Below are 17,161 nucleotides of genomic sequence, written 5' to 3'. Positions count from 1 at the left end.
ACCTAACAATGACACAGCTTTTGACTGCCGAACTTGTGCAGTCATGCACATTGAACAGTATGGATGGTGTAATGTGCATCTCAAACTGTAGCCACAATATTTTCACTCATCTGTCATTTGTAGCTGACCCCATTTATATTAAGATGCTTACAGAACTATCTACTGGTAAAATTTTCATTGAATTTTTTGTGTTCCATGACATTTTCTCCTGCATCAATAATATGCTGTTCAAATTTGCTACCATTCTGAATGGTGGTTCTCTTTGTACAGCATTTTGAAACTGGATCTTTAATTATGGATACCCTGTTCATTCCTTGATGGAAAATTCCTATTAGATATATGATAAGTAGTAGTGTACTGTGAATAGGCCTCTGTTACAGACATAGGTAAACAATTTTCTTTAAAATTACCAGTAACATTGAATAAATATTATGCTACTATGGAAATATAAAAGAAACAGCAGCTATTTGATATGACTGAGCAAGCAGCTAGTGCAAGTGCAAATATTGTTAAATTGTCTAGTAGTAGTTTACTGTTAATACAATGTAAAAATCATGTTTTTATAATGTTCTTGTTTTTAGTTTATGTACATTGACTTGTTTCACATTGCACTTAACTCTTTGAAGGATCTGTGGGGCACAATGAAGTAATTATTGTCACTTTACACTATTTTGCATATAATTTTTATAGATATTTCCTTTCTTTTTTTCTAAAAGTTTAATTTGTATTATTATTTTATTCATTATTGCAGCAAGAAAACGAAATTGGTAGGTAACTGTAATGTTCTTTATTCTCTTTTATAATATTTTTGCAGGGAAGTCCTCTCTCATTCTTTTAGTAATTCTTAAAATAATGTACTGTAAATCATGTTCCATGTTTTAGAGTTTATACTTGTTGGGGTATTTAGCATTTACAGAAGGAAGTATTTGTGTAAATGGATGGAAAGTGACCTACCAGCCTCAAACACTTCTTTCATGATAACTGAGAGAAACTTCCCAATTTCTGTTTACTGAGTGGGAATTAAAATATGTCTGCACTTAATTTCTCTACTGATTGAGGCTTTAGTATGTATCTATTGTAACAATGTGTTTCTTTATTCTTTGCACTATTTTGATTACTTCACTCATAAAAAAATAACCAAAAATTTTACCTGATACAAGTTGTATGAGAAGTTTGTTGTCATGAAAGAAATATTTCTGATGAAAAGCAGCAAGTTAAAAGCTGCACACTGTAAAATCTACCAAAAGAGCAATTGTATTGATAGAGTAGTTCTCTCATAGTAAAACAAGAGCCAATAGTGTGAAAGTTTTATGGACACTGTGCAAATACTTCCTCACCTTTAATCAGGTTATTCACATTCTTATCTCCTCTTCATGAATGTTCATGTTCAAATGCTATTAACAGGTCTCAGAAGTACTTTTACTTAATATTTCACTTGCCCACAACTATTCCCTGGCATATATAAACTTAATTATTAAACATGTGACTTCATATCTCAGGGGCTATATATTAATCAGTAGGCCTAGATGCAATCCCTGAATGGTATCAAGAACCTTATCTGTTGTCCAAGACAGTGGCACTGTATCTGTCACTGGAGTGGGAACACCACCTCGGTGTCCCCAACTGATAATGATGTTAGGTTGACTAGTTACAGAAAAACACATTTGAGTGACAGATTAGCTTTAAGTACAAATTAATAATTAGCTTGGTGGTGGATCACATGCTTAGCCTTTGGCACCCACTTCGAGCCATCACCTGAGGACTGTGCATGAGCTGCCTCTGTCATTTATTGTGATTTTCACCTCTGGTAAAGTTTGGCAATGTGAAAAACATTGCACTGCACCACAGTGCACATTTAACTGTAGGTCCCTCTGTAACTAGCTGGACAAGTCAGTTCATACATAAGGAGGAGGCATGGGCATACCACTTCCCATAGGATGATGCCTAGTAAAGTGCATAAGTGTTCAAACCAACCATCGGGCTAATAACAGCTTTTCCTTGTTGCTTATTTACTAAACAAAAACATGGGACATAGTCAAGAGATATCACCGGACGATAAGATATTAATTCTAGCATACATAGATGAACTCACACCCAGACAATCCCCATATACAGGTACTGAAATTCAGAATCAGTTTGAGGGAAGCTGGAACATACAATTGATGAATAATGACTAGTACTTACAAAAAGTTGTCACAAAATCTCAAAACTGTTTTGCCATCACTGTTATTCTCCTTGTAATTGAATATACCAGATGTCTCTGGTTTCTAATAGCTTTCATTGCTGTTTTACCTTCCAATGCCAAAAACTACTATCAACATGAATATAAAAAGTACTTGCATCTATTTACGTTCTTTGCCTGACAGCGAAATTATATGAACAAATCCAATTTGTGTATAATATCTCAGTTAAGTGCATTGTATATGGAGTAGTAAAATGAAAATGAGACTGATGGGAAAAAGTAAGCAAAGTGTTCATTATTTCAAAAGTAATCACAATAATAGTTAATAAATTTATCCCAGGGTGAGACAAGATGGTCAATACCTTCATGGAAAAATGTTTGCTGTTGCCCACAGAGTTGTGACTGTACCTAGACATGTACCTCTTTGTCTGAAGCAAATCAGCAGCCATAAATGTTCTTCTTCGGGGCTTTGAAAACATGGAAATTGCATGGGGAGAGATTGTGACCCTATCGAGGAAGTGCAAGTGCTCACGTGTTACCAAGGTTGTTTCAACTACACTGCAGAAATTTTGCTGGAAGCCCTTACACATCCTCCATACAGTCACAATCCCCCCCCCCAAGTGACTTCCATATTTTTTGAGCCCTGAAGATAGACATTCATAGCTGTCAATTTGCTTCGGATGAAAAGGTGCATGCCTAAGTACAATCATTGTTTATTAGGTAACCATGAACATTTTTCCATGAATTCACTGGCTGTTTTGTCTCGCAGTGCGATAAATGTATTGGCAGTTATGGTGATTACTTTTGAAATACTAAACAGTTTACTTACTTTTTCCATCTGTCTCCTTTTAAATTGACCTCCCATTATAGGTAGTACATAAAAATTATAAATTTGTACTTTTAATATGTCTTCTTATTAATAAACATAGTTTTCTAATAGTTTTGAGATATGTTCTGTAATAAACCACGCTCAGACATGGGAAATGCCCTTCAGAGAGAGAGAGAGAGAGAGAGAGAGAGAGAGAGAGAGAGAGAGAGAGAGAGAGAGAGAGAGAGAGAGAATGTGTGTGTGTGTGTGTGTGTGTGTGTGTGTGTGTGTGTGTGTGTGTGTGTTTGTACTCTAGCTCATCAAAGGATTTATTTCAAAAGCTACCAAGTTTCATTCTCTTTTGTGTGTGCCTGTTGACAACTCAATGCTTAGGTTGTTTGATGAGTGATACTCTTTATGCTTACATAAATATATATATATTTACAACACTAGAACATAAAACTTTAAGTGAATCTTAACTGCTGTATTTTTGTTTCTGCCTATTCTTTTCAAAATTTCCCATGGTACTATGTCATTTTTGAATTTTTTATCATCAGTAATTTGAAACTGTCCTATTTCATACAGCACATAATTAGTTTTTGAGTTTTGATTTCTGATTTATTCTGTATAATTATTTCATTACATAGAGTCCATACAAGTAAAATATGTTGCATGTATCTGAAAATTGCTGAGATATTGAATAAAATACCATTTGGACAAACAAACATTATATATAAGTTCTTGTTTTGTAAATTGCTGTCACATTTTGTTGATATATCTAAAATTGAATAATTGATTATTTACTGGTTACATTGAATTGACAGGACATGGAAGAGACATTCCAGAGTGTGAAGTTTGAGGACATTATTGATCAAATAGGTGGCAATGGAAAGTTTCAACAACAACGTAACATAATTTTCATATGTTTATCTGGCATTTTTATGGCAATGGTAATCTACAGCGGAATGTTAGCTATTACAATTCCTGATCACTGGTGTTATGTACCAGGAAGAGAGGAGGCAAATGTAAGCACAGACATCTGGAAGAACATGACAATTCCTAGGCAAGTAAATAAAAACTTTGATTGTTAAAATGTAGAAGTTTTCAAAAGTATGTTAAAGTTTTGCATCATGATGAAAAATTGCCAAGAATCATTATTTTATTAATAATAAAATAATTAAGGGAGTGGTATTGACAACTAATGAAATTATTAAGTCACTGTATCATGAACAGGCACATGAGCAAGACTAATAACATTGCTAGCTTTCAGAGGAACCCTTCTTCTGATCTATAGAGAACATGAAGTAAGAAGGTAATGCAGAAGACATAGAAAATTACCAGCCCATTTCCCCACTGTCAACATTCTCAAAAGTAATAGAATCAATTCAGAAAGACAGTTTAATGAGTTAGCTGAATAAATACAATCTTTTATGTGAATCCCATTTTGGTTTCCAGAGTGGTAGAAGTACAGAATCAGCCATACTAGAATTCACAAAAGTGGTAGTTAATGCTCTTGACAAAGATGAGTGTGTCACAGGCATATTTTTAGATCTTTCTAAGGCTTTTGATACTGTTGATCACAGCTTCTTATTAAATAAGCTAGAAGCATTAGGAATAAGAGGAGTACCTAATAACTGGTTCTGACCATACGTAGCTGATAGAGTTACAAAGATTACATATAACAAACACAGCACATAAGTCTAAAGGTTAGTAAAACACATATCAGGGCCAAAATATATTAATATAGATAGATTTTTAGGATATAATTTTATGTTCAGTACTGTTCTTAATACACATCAATGACTTTCACTCTAGTCACACAAAACCTCCATCGTACAAACCATGTTTTTATCATTGGTATAAAAAAGTCTGAAATATGAGATATACAAAAGTTTTAGACATACATATTCAGGAGTATTTGAAGTGGGAGACACATCTTAACACTCTAAATAAAAGACTGAGTACACTTATGCTTATAGAATTCTCACTCAAAACACAAGATGCTCATTGGTGGTGACAATGTACCACACCAAAGCCACTAATGATGTACTGCATAATTTTTTGTGGCATTCCACACTCAGTAAAACACATTTTTGTTTTGTCTCCTATTTGTTGTTACATAATTGATATTCTTCCTTTACAAATACTATAATTCTATGAACATTAGATGAATTTTATTGTTCTTTTTATTGGTATTTTCAAATCTTTGTGCATTTTGTGCATCAATCATGTAATAAATACTGATGACGAGTGACTTATTGCATGAACTTAGATACTACTGGTTGTGACATCCTGTTCTGTTTATGGGTGAAAAGTCAATACTTTCTGTTTTGACTGTTGTCAGGTATCCAGTCAAAAAAATTAAAATAAAACAAAAGATTTTTCTAATGTAGCACTGTTTCTGTTCTATAAAAGACTTTCTGAATACGTAAAACAAATGTTACTTAAAATTTAGTTGTGTGAATAGATGCTTAACTTTTAATTTGCCTACTCTTTTTCTCGTACTATGTAGTACTGTAACTTTTTTGACTTGTGCTTCAACAGTAACTGATAAACTTATAGTATAAGAATTTCTACCAACTTACTTTCACTCTTTTGCTTATGTTTGATATAACTGTATCTATATTTTGACTTGTCGAATATAAGTTGTCTATGATGAAACTGGACCAATAAAAATTAGTCAGTCTTTGTGGTCAACAGACTATTTTGATGGCTTTATGTACCATAGCAGGGGGCTAAAATGACATATCATTTTGTTTTTAGGTAATTATTGCTTCATAAACCATGATGTTAAATAAAATTTGTATCAGGACCATATCACATTCATTTGTGGGTTTTGCTATCTTGGTGCCATGTTTTTAAATTAATACAAACCATACATTTTTGACATTCTTTTAAAAAGTACTAAATATGCCGTTTTAGACTGTTGTCAGGGTAAAATGGCATAAGAGTAAGGAAAGTAAGAAATGCAGACAAACATTAGATATTTGATATATTTAATATATAAGTAGTTAAGAACAAATAAAAGATCATTCTTGAAATAATTCTATAGCAGTATCAGTTAAGGTTTCCCTGTTCAGTTGTACAAAAAAGTGAAGACTGAAAGTCGAATTAAAAATATTAATATATGAGACAACAAAATTAGTTTCCTTTTTGAAAGAGTAATTATCACCAATCCTATCTATTTGCAGACATCACAAACAAAAAATTTTATTCTGTGGCTTAATCTAGCACAGTGCATACTCACAAATTACACTACTGACACCTTTACCATTGTTCTGTGGGTTTCGCATGTGAGTATAATTCCAGGCAGTTCAAACAGTGACAATCTTTGGAAACATCACTGTTGTCACCTAAAAGGTCTTTTTCATACAATATTTATTTTCCAAAACAAAGTTTCCTCTTTGCTTTTTTCTTTGCAGTGCACTATTCTTTTTCGCATTTCTCATCACCTCTCTGTTGAAATTGTTTTACATAGAGGCTATTGGTGAGTACAGTAGGTATATTGTTGTTTTTTTTTTCATTTTCTTTGGAGTGCATCTCCAAATGAGCTGGAAGGAACGGGGCTGATGTCCGTCACTGCTACGTGAGTGGGAGTCACATTCACTTCCACAGCTTCAATATTTTTGTTTGGTTCTTTGCCTTTGATTTCACAAGGAGAGGTTATTGACTCAGCAAACACTTCTGATGTCTTTGGAGGTTCACAGTACAGAATATCTATAGTTGCTGCTACAGAAAAGAGGTGTTCCAAAGATATGTCACAGTTACAAGGCCAGAGTAGTCTGCTGAAAAACACTAGCATCATTAGCAAGAGTTGCTGCTTTTCTAAATCTACATTTATACTCCGCAAGCCACCCAACGGCGTGTGGCGGAGGGCACTTTACGTGCCACTGTCATTACCTCCCTTTCCTGTTCCAGTCGCGTATGGTGTGCGGGAAGAACGACTGTCTGAAAGCCTCCGTGCGCGCTCTAATCTCTCTAATTTTACATTCGTGATTCGTATAAGTAGGGGGAAGCAATATATTCGATACCTCATCCAGAAACGCACCCTCTCGAAACCTGGACAGCAAGCTACACCGCGATGCAGAGCGCCTCTCTTGCAGAGTCTGCCACTTGAGTTTATTAAACATCTCCGTAATGCTATCACGGTTACCAAATAGCCCTGTGACAAAACGCGCCGCTCTTCTTTGGATCTTCTCTATCTCCTCCGTCAACCCGATCTGGTATAGATCCCACACTGATGAGCAATACTCAAGTATAGGTTGAACGAGTGTTTTGTAAGCCACCTCCTTTGTTGATGGACTACATTTTCTAAGCACTCTCCCAATGAATCTCAACCTGGTACCCGCCTTACCAACAATTAATTTTATATGATCATTCCACTTCAAACCGTTCCGCACGCATACTCCCAGATATTTTACAGAAGTTACTGCTACCAGTGTTTGTTCCGCTATCATATAATCATACAATAAAGGAACCTTCTTTCTATGTATTCACAATACATTACATTTGTCTATGTTAAGTGACAGTTGCCACTCCCTGCACCAAGTGCCTATCCGCTGCAGATCTTCCTGCATTTCGCTACAATTTTCTAATGCTGAAACTTCTCTGTATACAACAACATCATCCGCGAAAAGCCACATGGAACTTCCGACACTATATACTAGGTCATTTATATATATTGTGAAAAGCAATGGTCCAATAACACTCCCCTGTGCCACGCCAGAGGTTACTTTAACGTCTGTAGACGTCTCTCCATTGATAACAACATGCTGTGTTCTGTTTGCTAAAAACTCTTCAATCCAGCCACACAGCTGGTCTGATATTCCGTAGGCTCTTACTTTGTTAATCAGGCGACAGTGCGGAACTGTATCAAACGCCTTCCGGAAGTCAAGAAAAATAGCATCTACCTGGGAGCCTGTATCTAATATTTTCTGGGTCTCATGAACAAATAAAGCGAGTTGGGTATCACATGATCGCTGTTTCCGCAATCCATGTTGATTCCTACATAGTAGATTCTGGGTTTCCAAAAATGACATGATACTCGAACAAAAAACATGTTCTAAAAATTCTAAAACAGATCGACGTCAGAGATATAGAAGGGGGGCAAGTTCTTTCACGTACTCTGTGAAGAATCGAATTGGTATCCCGTCAGGTCCAGTGGACTTTCCTCTGTTGAGTGATTCCAGTTGCTTTTCTATTCCTTGGATACTTATTTCGATGTCAGCCATTTTTTCGTTTGTGCGAGGATTTAGAGAAGGAACTGCAGTGTGGTCTTCCTCTGTGAAACAGCTTTGGAAAAAGGTGTTTAGTATTTCAGCTTTACGCGTGTCATCCTCTGTTTCAATGCCATCATCATCCCGGAGTCTCTGGATATGCTGTTTCGAGCCACTTACTGATTTAACGTAAGACCAGAACTTCCTAGGATTTTCTCTCAAGTCTGTACATAGAATTTTACTTTCGAATTCACTGAACGCTTCACGCAGAGCCCTCCTTATTCTAACTTTGACATCATTTAGCTTCTGTTTATCAGTGAGGTTTTGGCTGCGTTTAAACTTGGAGTGAAGCTCTGTTTGCTTTCGCAGTAGTTTCGTAACTTTGTCGTTGTACCACGGTGGGTTTTTCCCGTCCCTCACAGTTCTACTCGGCACATACCTGTCTAAAACGCATTTTATGATTGCCTTGAACTTTTTCGATAAACACTCAACATTGTCAGTGTCGGAACAGAAATTTTCGTTTTGATCTGTTAGGTAGTCTGAAATCTGCCTTCTATTACTCTTGCTAAACAGATAAACCTTCCTCACTTTTTTTATATTCCTATTAACTTCCATCTGGAATGACTCCCCCCGGTATGCACACGGAGTGCACATTGGTTTTCTTCCCCTCTCTTTCTGCCATTTCCCTAAGGGGCCCCATTACGCACCTGACGTTGGAGCTCTCAACTACCAGTAAGCCCACCCTCTGTGACCGCCTGGATCTTGCAGACTGAAGGGCAACCTCTGGAACAGGACAAGCAGCCATGTCAGGCCGAAGATCAGTATCAGCCTGAGACAGAGCCTGAAACTGGTTCGTCAGACAAACTGGAGAGGCCTTACAGTCAGCCCTCCAGAATGTCTTTCACCCCCTGCCACACCTTGAGACGACCTCCCACTCTACCACAGGTGAGGGATCAGCCTCAATGCGGGCAGTATCCCAGGCAACCACAGTCTTAGTCCGATCGGGGGATGCGTGGGACGAGCTGGCCGTCCCTGACAAACCACCATCCGGACCCCCACAGTGATGCCCATTGGCAACAGCCTCAAGCTGTGTGACCAAAGCCAACACTGCCTGAAGCTGGGCGCGAAGGGATGCCAACTCAGCCTGCATCCGAACACAGCAGTTACAGTCCCTATCCATGCTAAAAACTGTTGTGCAAAGAACGTCTGAACTAATCTACAGAGAGCGCAAACAAATCGACAAAATTTAAACGGTTATTAAAATACAAGATTGCCTAGTAAATGCAGTAATGCTGCTACTTGCTCACTGCTGACACACTGCTCGGCAGCAAAAGGAGACTACGCGATTTTACACTATTTAGGTACTAAAACGCGAAGCTACAACTCTCAAATACTATAATGCGCCTGAAATTTATGAATTAAACAATGCAAGTACCAAAAACACGCAAAGAAATTAAGAATTAAACTATGTAACAAATGAGTGAGCTAGGAGTATACGACTTGCTGCTGCAGCTGCTTATCCAACGGCGCCAGGGAGCACATTATTTCTTCAAGAATTGAAAAGAATTTTTTTACAACAGGTTTGTTAAAACCTGCAGCCCTAGGTGCAGATGTTGCCTCAGGTTTACGTCGGCTAATGTCTAGATTTCACTTTAAGAAGCAAGCAACCCAGTCCCTCCCAGCCATATTTTTGCTTGTTGAATCTGTGCTCAATACAGATTTTCTCACTTATTTGAATGCAAGTTGTCTCACCTCCTTCATAGTTGTGAGGTAATGGGCAAGTTGTGGTGCCCTGAAAATATTCTATGTTCGGAGTTGGCGTGGCTGCATGGGCGGCTCGGCAAGCTGGGGCTCGTCATCAACTGCGTGGTGCCGAAAAGTAGCCGGAGCAACGGGGGTAGCTCCAGGACATGGCCCAGGCTGACCGCGTGGTTGGGAATTCCGTATTGACACTGTGTCGAGGAAGGTACTTTGTGTCTATGAAGGAGATTTGTATGCCAGTAGTGCCAAAGCTGGTGAACTTTGTGAAACAATAATGGCAGACATTTCACAGTTCATGTAAAAATTAATAGTAGCCAGAGGAAACATCATACCTCAAAAAGAAACATTTACATTACCATTATTTGCACAATGATTCCGATGGTGTAATCAGATTTTCAATATCTTTATTAGTTTAAATTTTAGTATCTGACGTAGAATTTCCAAAATCTAAATGGTTCGTTCAATTTTGTCAATCAACATGTCTTTAGGAAGCTATTAGTGTAAACCTAAATTGGTATGAATTACAGGCATGTAACATGAATAGTACATGAGTTATTGGAGGTCAAAGTGGCCAATTACTATTGATCGTGTAGGGCCATAAGTACTCCAAAGTTACACAAGAAAATGGGAGCAGCATGCTTATAAATATATATTTATTCGTCTATGTCTTTGTTTATATCTAATATATACTATTCATCAAGAAATTGGTCATATATTTACTGTGTTTTAGAAAGAACATTAACATTAAGCTTTATGTCTGAAAATGTCAGTGCTGCAGATAATGATCTGATAAGTTATTCAGCTCACTTTTCCAGCATCTTAGGGATATGGGTTTCCTAGCACCTCAAAAGGTAAACATTGGAAGGCCTCACTCACATCTGAGATGGATTAGCATTTGGACAAAAATCGTGGAACAAGTGTAAAAGAATAAGCAGCAACAGAAGGAATGAGTCATCCTCTTGTCTGACAAGGCTAGGTTCACAAGAGATGCTGTTAGGGACTTTCATAATTAATGCGTGTGGGCGACTAAAAATCACCACACATTTGCAGAAAAGGGGCATCAGAACCATTTCTCAGTTACCATATGGGTAGGAATTCTTGGTGAGATGTTAATAGGGCTGTTCATGCTAGTGCAAAGATTAAATGGGGCTCATTATCAGAATTTTCTCATGAATGTTTTGCCTACCATGCTGTAGAATATGCTGTGTAAGCTATGACTGTAGATGTGATACATAGACAGTGGTGCACCAGTACATTTTGGTAACAATATGTGTGTAACTCTGATGTTGCAAATTTAAGACAACTGGATTGATAGGGTGGGCTCCACAGCATGGCCTCCTTTTTCACAAGGCCTGAGTCGATTATACTTTTGGTTATGGAGAAACTAGAAGGAATTGGTCAGTACCATTCACGATAATGATGTGCAGACACTGCAGGATCACAAATTCTATGCATGCCAGCATGTAAAACAACAGCAAGGGCAACTTGAAAAGGTGCATGATTCCTTATACTGAGGAGCATAAGGGTGCATTACAAGAGATGAACACCAATTTGATAATCTCCTCAGAAAAAGTCTTCAGATCTCAAAAAGTATCACTCCCAGACATGTGTTTATTGCACTCATTTTTCTTGTTTCAATGAGTGCTACAGCCTCTTAAAATATGTCACACTTTTCTGACCATCCTCTGTATCCTCTTCCTCCTGCTATTTATTCCAGGCCTGCATAGCATGGACAGTGGAAGCACAGGATTGACAGCAAGAGGGAGGGGATATATAATATGATTCACAGAAGACACTAAGTCATCAGGACCACCTGAGGATGCCAACAAGTCAGGATGCTGAAATATTACCCTTTCTGTAGAATAATACTTGGTTCAGTACCTGAGAATATTCATAAACCAGCAGAATCTAAAATAACACAATATTTTTAATGATGCATTATAAGCTATTCATTCTGCATCTTTCATAGAATAAACTTATTTCATGGCATAACTTGTTTAAATATTCTTGTTGTCATTCAGGAATGGAGAGACCTACAGTAAATGCCTCATGTACAACGATTCAGATGAAAATAATGAGACAATTCCATGCATTTATGGCTGGGAATATGATGACACTTGGTTCTCCCTCACTGCTGCATCACAAGAAAACTGGGTGTGTGACAAAGCAATATATGCTCATACATCAATTTCACTGACCCTCTTGTTCTCAACAGTTATTGGAATAGCATTCTTTTATATTGGAGATAGGTTAGTAAACTGGGGATATTTTCTCACTACTAGCCTTAGTTCACATATTAAGAAAATAACTGAACAGATTTTCCAGCTTCATAAGTAATGATGATTATGTGGATTGCTCACAATGTGATGTGAACAACATTAGCACTGGTAAGTTTTGTCTTATGATGTAATGATACAAATAATCAGCAAATATAATCACACAATGCTCTGACACTTTTAATGAAGACTAACAACAGACTACAGCAAAAGATACTTGGTTACAATGGTGTTCATTTGAATTTCATATCTATTACTTGTTTCTGTGCATGTTTATAAGTGTATGGCTCTCTGTGGTAACAAAGTTTCAGCAACAGCTGCCAGAGAAATTTATTAACAACTCACAATTCACACAACTTATTTATTTACTGTTTGCCATAGTAACCATTCAAGTACATCATTTTTACATATGAAATAGGACAAATCAGAAGCAATACAATTAATTTACAATTACGGTAGTTAATATATTAACCTACAAGTTTTTAACATGCATCAAAGTAAAAAGTGGAATAATACATAATGATAATATAACAAACTATATTTTGGAACTCATATTTATTTATTTATTTATTATTATGCTCCGGAAATTCAGGGGCGTAGCAGAGACAGTGGTGAAGCAACAATTCTTTATACTCCAAAAATTCAGAGACATAGTAGAAGCAGTGAGCAAGCAACATTTCTTTCAAATTTACTTTAACTATATTGAATGTCAGTATGTGTTTTGAATAAGGATGAATGTGATTATATGAGATAACTCCAATGCAATATCCCCCTCTTCTGTGTAAATTTTTACTTCTATTTTTTTGAAAATTATTGAAAACCCCAGAAAAAATAATTCTGTACACCAGGCTTTACTATTAGCAGCTGCAACATCTATGAGTGCATGACTGATTTTAGCACCAAATGGATTCTCACAGAATCATTTGCAGAATAATTATTAATTGCTTACATTGTCGCATGTCTTTACGTCAATACACTGTGCACAGCTGAGGCTGCTTCCCATAAACATTGTCATTGCATTCAAAATGTTAAATTTTAATTATGATTTGTGTAGTTAAGGGATAACAGATGTAGTCTCACCACTCCCCTCTCCCTCCTGAACTATGGATTTTGATAACGTGAGGTGACTTTCCTGTTAGAATGATAAAGACTGTTATACTGTAGGTATAAGCTGTTGGGGTATCTGTGAAGAGATGAGACTAACCTGTGATTCATGAAAAAGGAGCAACAGCCTGTGCAGTAATTACAGGGGAGACAGTGTGGATGACTGACTGATCTGGCCATGTAACATTAGTCAATGTGGCCTTGTTCTGCTGGTACTTTGTATGTCTAAAAGCTAGGGAAAGGTACAGCTACACTACTGGCCACTAAAATTGCTACACCAAGAAGAAATGCAGATGATAAATGGGTATTCATTGGACAAATATATTGTACTAGAACTGACATTTTCACGCAATTTGGGTTCATAGATCCTGAGAAATCAGTACCCAGAACAACCACCTCTGGCCGTAATAACGGCCTTCATACACCTGGGCATTGAGTCAAACAGAGCTTGGCTGGTGTGTACAGGTACAGCTGCCCATGCAGCTTCAACATGATACCACAGTTCATCAAGAGTAGTGACTGGCGTATTGTGATTAGACAGTAGCTCAGCCACCATTGACTAGAAGTTTTCAATTAGTGAGAGATCTGGAGAATGTGCTGGCCAGGGCAGCAGCTGAACATTTTCTGTATCCAGAAAGGCCTGTACAGGACCTGCAACATGCGGTCGTGCATTATCCTGCTGAAATGTAGGTTTTGCAGGGATCGAATGAAGGGTAGAGCCACGGGTCGTAACACATCTGAAATGTAACGTCCACTGTTCAAAGTGCCATCAATGCGAACAAGAGGTGACAGAGACGTGTAACCAATGGCACCCCATACCATCACGCCGGGTGGTACGCCAGTATGGCGATGACAAATACACGCTTCCAATGTTTGTTCACTGTGATGTCGCCAAACACATATGAGACCATCATGATGCTGTAAACAGAACCTGGATTCATCCGAAAAAAAATGACATTTTGCCATTCATGCTCCCAGGTTCATCGTTGAGAACACCATCACAGGTGCTCCTGTCTGTGATGCAGCATCAAGGGTAACGGCAGCCATGGTCTCCGAGCTGATAGTCCATGCTGCTGCAAACATCGTTGAACTGTTCGTGCAGATGGTTGTTGTCTTGCAAACGTCCCCATCTGTTGACTCAGGGATCGAGACATGGCTGCACAATCCGTTACAGCCATGCAGATGAGATGCCTGTCATCTCGACTGCTAGTGATACGAGGCTGTTAGGATCCAGCACAGCATTCCGTATTACCCTCCTGAACCCACCAATTCCATGTTCTGCTAACAGTCATTGGATCTCGACGAATGCGAGCAGCAATATCGCGATACGATAAACTGCAATTGTGAGAGGCTAAAATCCAATCTTTATCGAAGTCAGAAATGTGACGGTACACATTTCTCCTCCTTACACGAGGCATAACAACAATGTTTCACTAGGCGTTGCTGGTCAACTGCTGTTTGTGTATGAGAAATTGGTTAGAAACTTTCCTCATGTCAGCACGTTGTAGGTGTTGCCACTGGTGCCAACCTTGTGTGAATGCTCTGAAAAGCTAATCATTTGCATATCATGGCATCTTCTTCCTGTCAGTTAAATTTTGCCTCTGTAACACGTCATCTTCATGGTGTAGCAATTTTAATGGCCAGTAGTGTATTATTGGTTTTGAGGGCAAGCAGCTCTTCTGTGTGGTTAAATGATTATGGCATCCTCTTGGGTAAAATTTTCTGGAAGTAAAACAGTGCTCCATTTGTACCTCCAGGTGAAGAATACTCAGGAGAATGCTGTCAACTGGAAAAACAAACTGGCATTCTACAGGCCAGAATGTGGAGTGTCAATACCTTAATTGGGTAGGTAGGCCAAAGAATTTGTAGAGGGAAATGGGTAGGCTGAAGTTAGATACTGTGGAAATCAGTGAAGTATTGTGGCAGGCAGAACAGAACTTCAGGTTAGGTGAGTACAGGATTACCAAAAATACAAAGCCAAAGAGGGGTAAGGCAGGAATAGGTATAACAGGAATGAAAGTAAGCTTCTATGAACAGCATAGTAAACATATTATCATAGCCAAGATTGACACACAGCCAACATCCAACACAATACTACACGTTTATATGCCAACTAGCTTGACAGATGATGAAGAGATTGAAAGAATGCATGATGACAAAAAAGAAATTATTCAAATACTTAAGGGAGATGATAATATATTTGTGATTAGGGACCAAAATCTGATAGTCAGGAAAGATAGATAAATAAAAATAGCAGCACAACATGGACTTAGGGGGAAAACACTGGAAGGTTCCAGACTGAATATACAATGGTAAGACAGAGACTTTGAAATGAGGTTTTAAACTGTAAGATATTTTCTGGGACAGATACAGATTCTGACCATAATTTATTAGTTATGAATTGTAGGTTAAAAGTAAATAAGTGTTTAATAAGCAAGTAAATTAAAGATATAGGACCTGGGTAAATTGAAAGAAACAGAGGTTGTGGGGCATTTCGGAGGAAACATTAGACAATGACTGACTGAAACAGGAGAAAGAAATACTGTGAAAGATGAATGACTTATTCTGACAGATGAGGTAGTGGAAGTACAAAGGATCAACTATATAAGAAAAGTCCTAGTAGAAATCCTTGGATGGCACAAGAGACATTGTATTTAATTGGCAAGAGGAGAAAATATAAAAGTGCAGCAAATGAAGGTAGTGAAAGGGTATACATATGTCTAAAAATTGAGATTGTCAGAAAGTTCAAAACGGTTAAGCAGAAATGGCTTGAGGACAACTGAAAGTCTGTGGAAGCATGTGTAACTAGGAGGAAGATAGAGGCCACCTATAGGAAAATTAGATACCTCTGAGGAAAAGAGAAGCAACTCTATGATTATCAAGAGCTCAGGTGGCAAGCCATTGCCAAGCAAAGAAAGGAAAACTGGAAGATGGAAGGAAAATGAAGGAGGGATGTGTATGCCAAGCAGGATTAGCCAAGCGGTCTAAGGGGCTGCAGTCATGAACTGTTCGGCTGGTCCCGGCGGAGGTTCGAGTCCTCCCTTGGGCATGGGTGTGTGTGTTTGTCCTTTAGATAATTTAGGTTAAGTAGTGTGTAAGCTTAGGGACTGATGACCTTAGCAGTTAAGTCCCATAAGATTTCACACACATTTGAGCATTTTTGAAGGGATGATGAGGGAAATGAATCTGACACTACTATTATATAAAGGTAACTGGAAGAAGAGGGAGGGGTGATATGATGCCGCAAGAAGCATTTGATAGAGGACTGAAAGGCATAAGTCAACACAAGACCCTTGGATTTGAATACATTCTTTCAAAGTTGTTGTGATCCTTGAGAGAGCCAGCTATGGTAAAACTATTCCACCCAGTGTGCAAGATATGTGAGACAGGAAAAATACTTTCAGACTCAAGAAGAATGTAGTAACCCCAATTCCAAAAATGGCAGATGGTGACAGTTGTGAAGATTACCAAATATTGGTTTAATAAGTCACTCTTGCAAAATATTGACAAGAATTATTTACAGAATAATGGAAAAACCACTGGCAAACATACTTATATGACATTTTTAGATCTGAAGAAAGCCTTTAACAATGTAGACAGGATTACACCTATTGAAGTGCTGAACGTAGCAGGGATACTTGCAGGGAGTGAAAAGTTCTTTACAACTTGCATTTATTTATTTATTTATTTACATGTTTAGTTCCATAGGACCAAATTGAGGAGCAAATCTCCAAGGTCATGGAACGTGTCAGTACATGAAATTACAACATAGAAGTAATAACAGATAAAAATAAAATGTTTATGAATCCAAAAA

General features: G+C 37.8%; 1 protein-coding gene across 3 annotated transcripts in view; it reads left to right on the top strand.

Moving 5' to 3' along the window:
• The window catches only part of LOC124721931 (solute carrier family 22 member 7-like), a 209,224-nt gene that overhangs the window by 65,567 nt on the left and 126,496 nt on the right, over window positions 1–17,161 (top strand). For all 3 annotated transcript variants that reach the window (XM_047247089.1, XM_047247088.1, XM_047247090.1), the window contains exons 2-3: window positions 3,815–4,053; window positions 11,989–12,216. In XM_047247089.1, the coding sequence (XP_047103045.1) occupies window positions 3,818–4,053; window positions 11,989–12,216 (464 nt within the window). In that variant the 5' untranslated portion in view covers window positions 3,815–3,817. The remainder of the gene's footprint in view (window positions 1–3,814; window positions 4,054–11,988; window positions 12,217–17,161) is intronic.

Source organism: Schistocerca piceifrons, chromosome X (genome assembly GCF_021461385.2).
Source record: "Schistocerca piceifrons isolate TAMUIC-IGC-003096 chromosome X, iqSchPice1.1, whole genome shotgun sequence".
Classification (NCBI taxonomy): Eukaryota; Metazoa; Arthropoda; class Insecta; order Orthoptera; family Acrididae; genus Schistocerca; species Schistocerca piceifrons.
The sequence above is the reverse complement of the archived record's forward strand: the minus strand, read 5'-3'. Positions and strand labels throughout refer to the sequence as shown.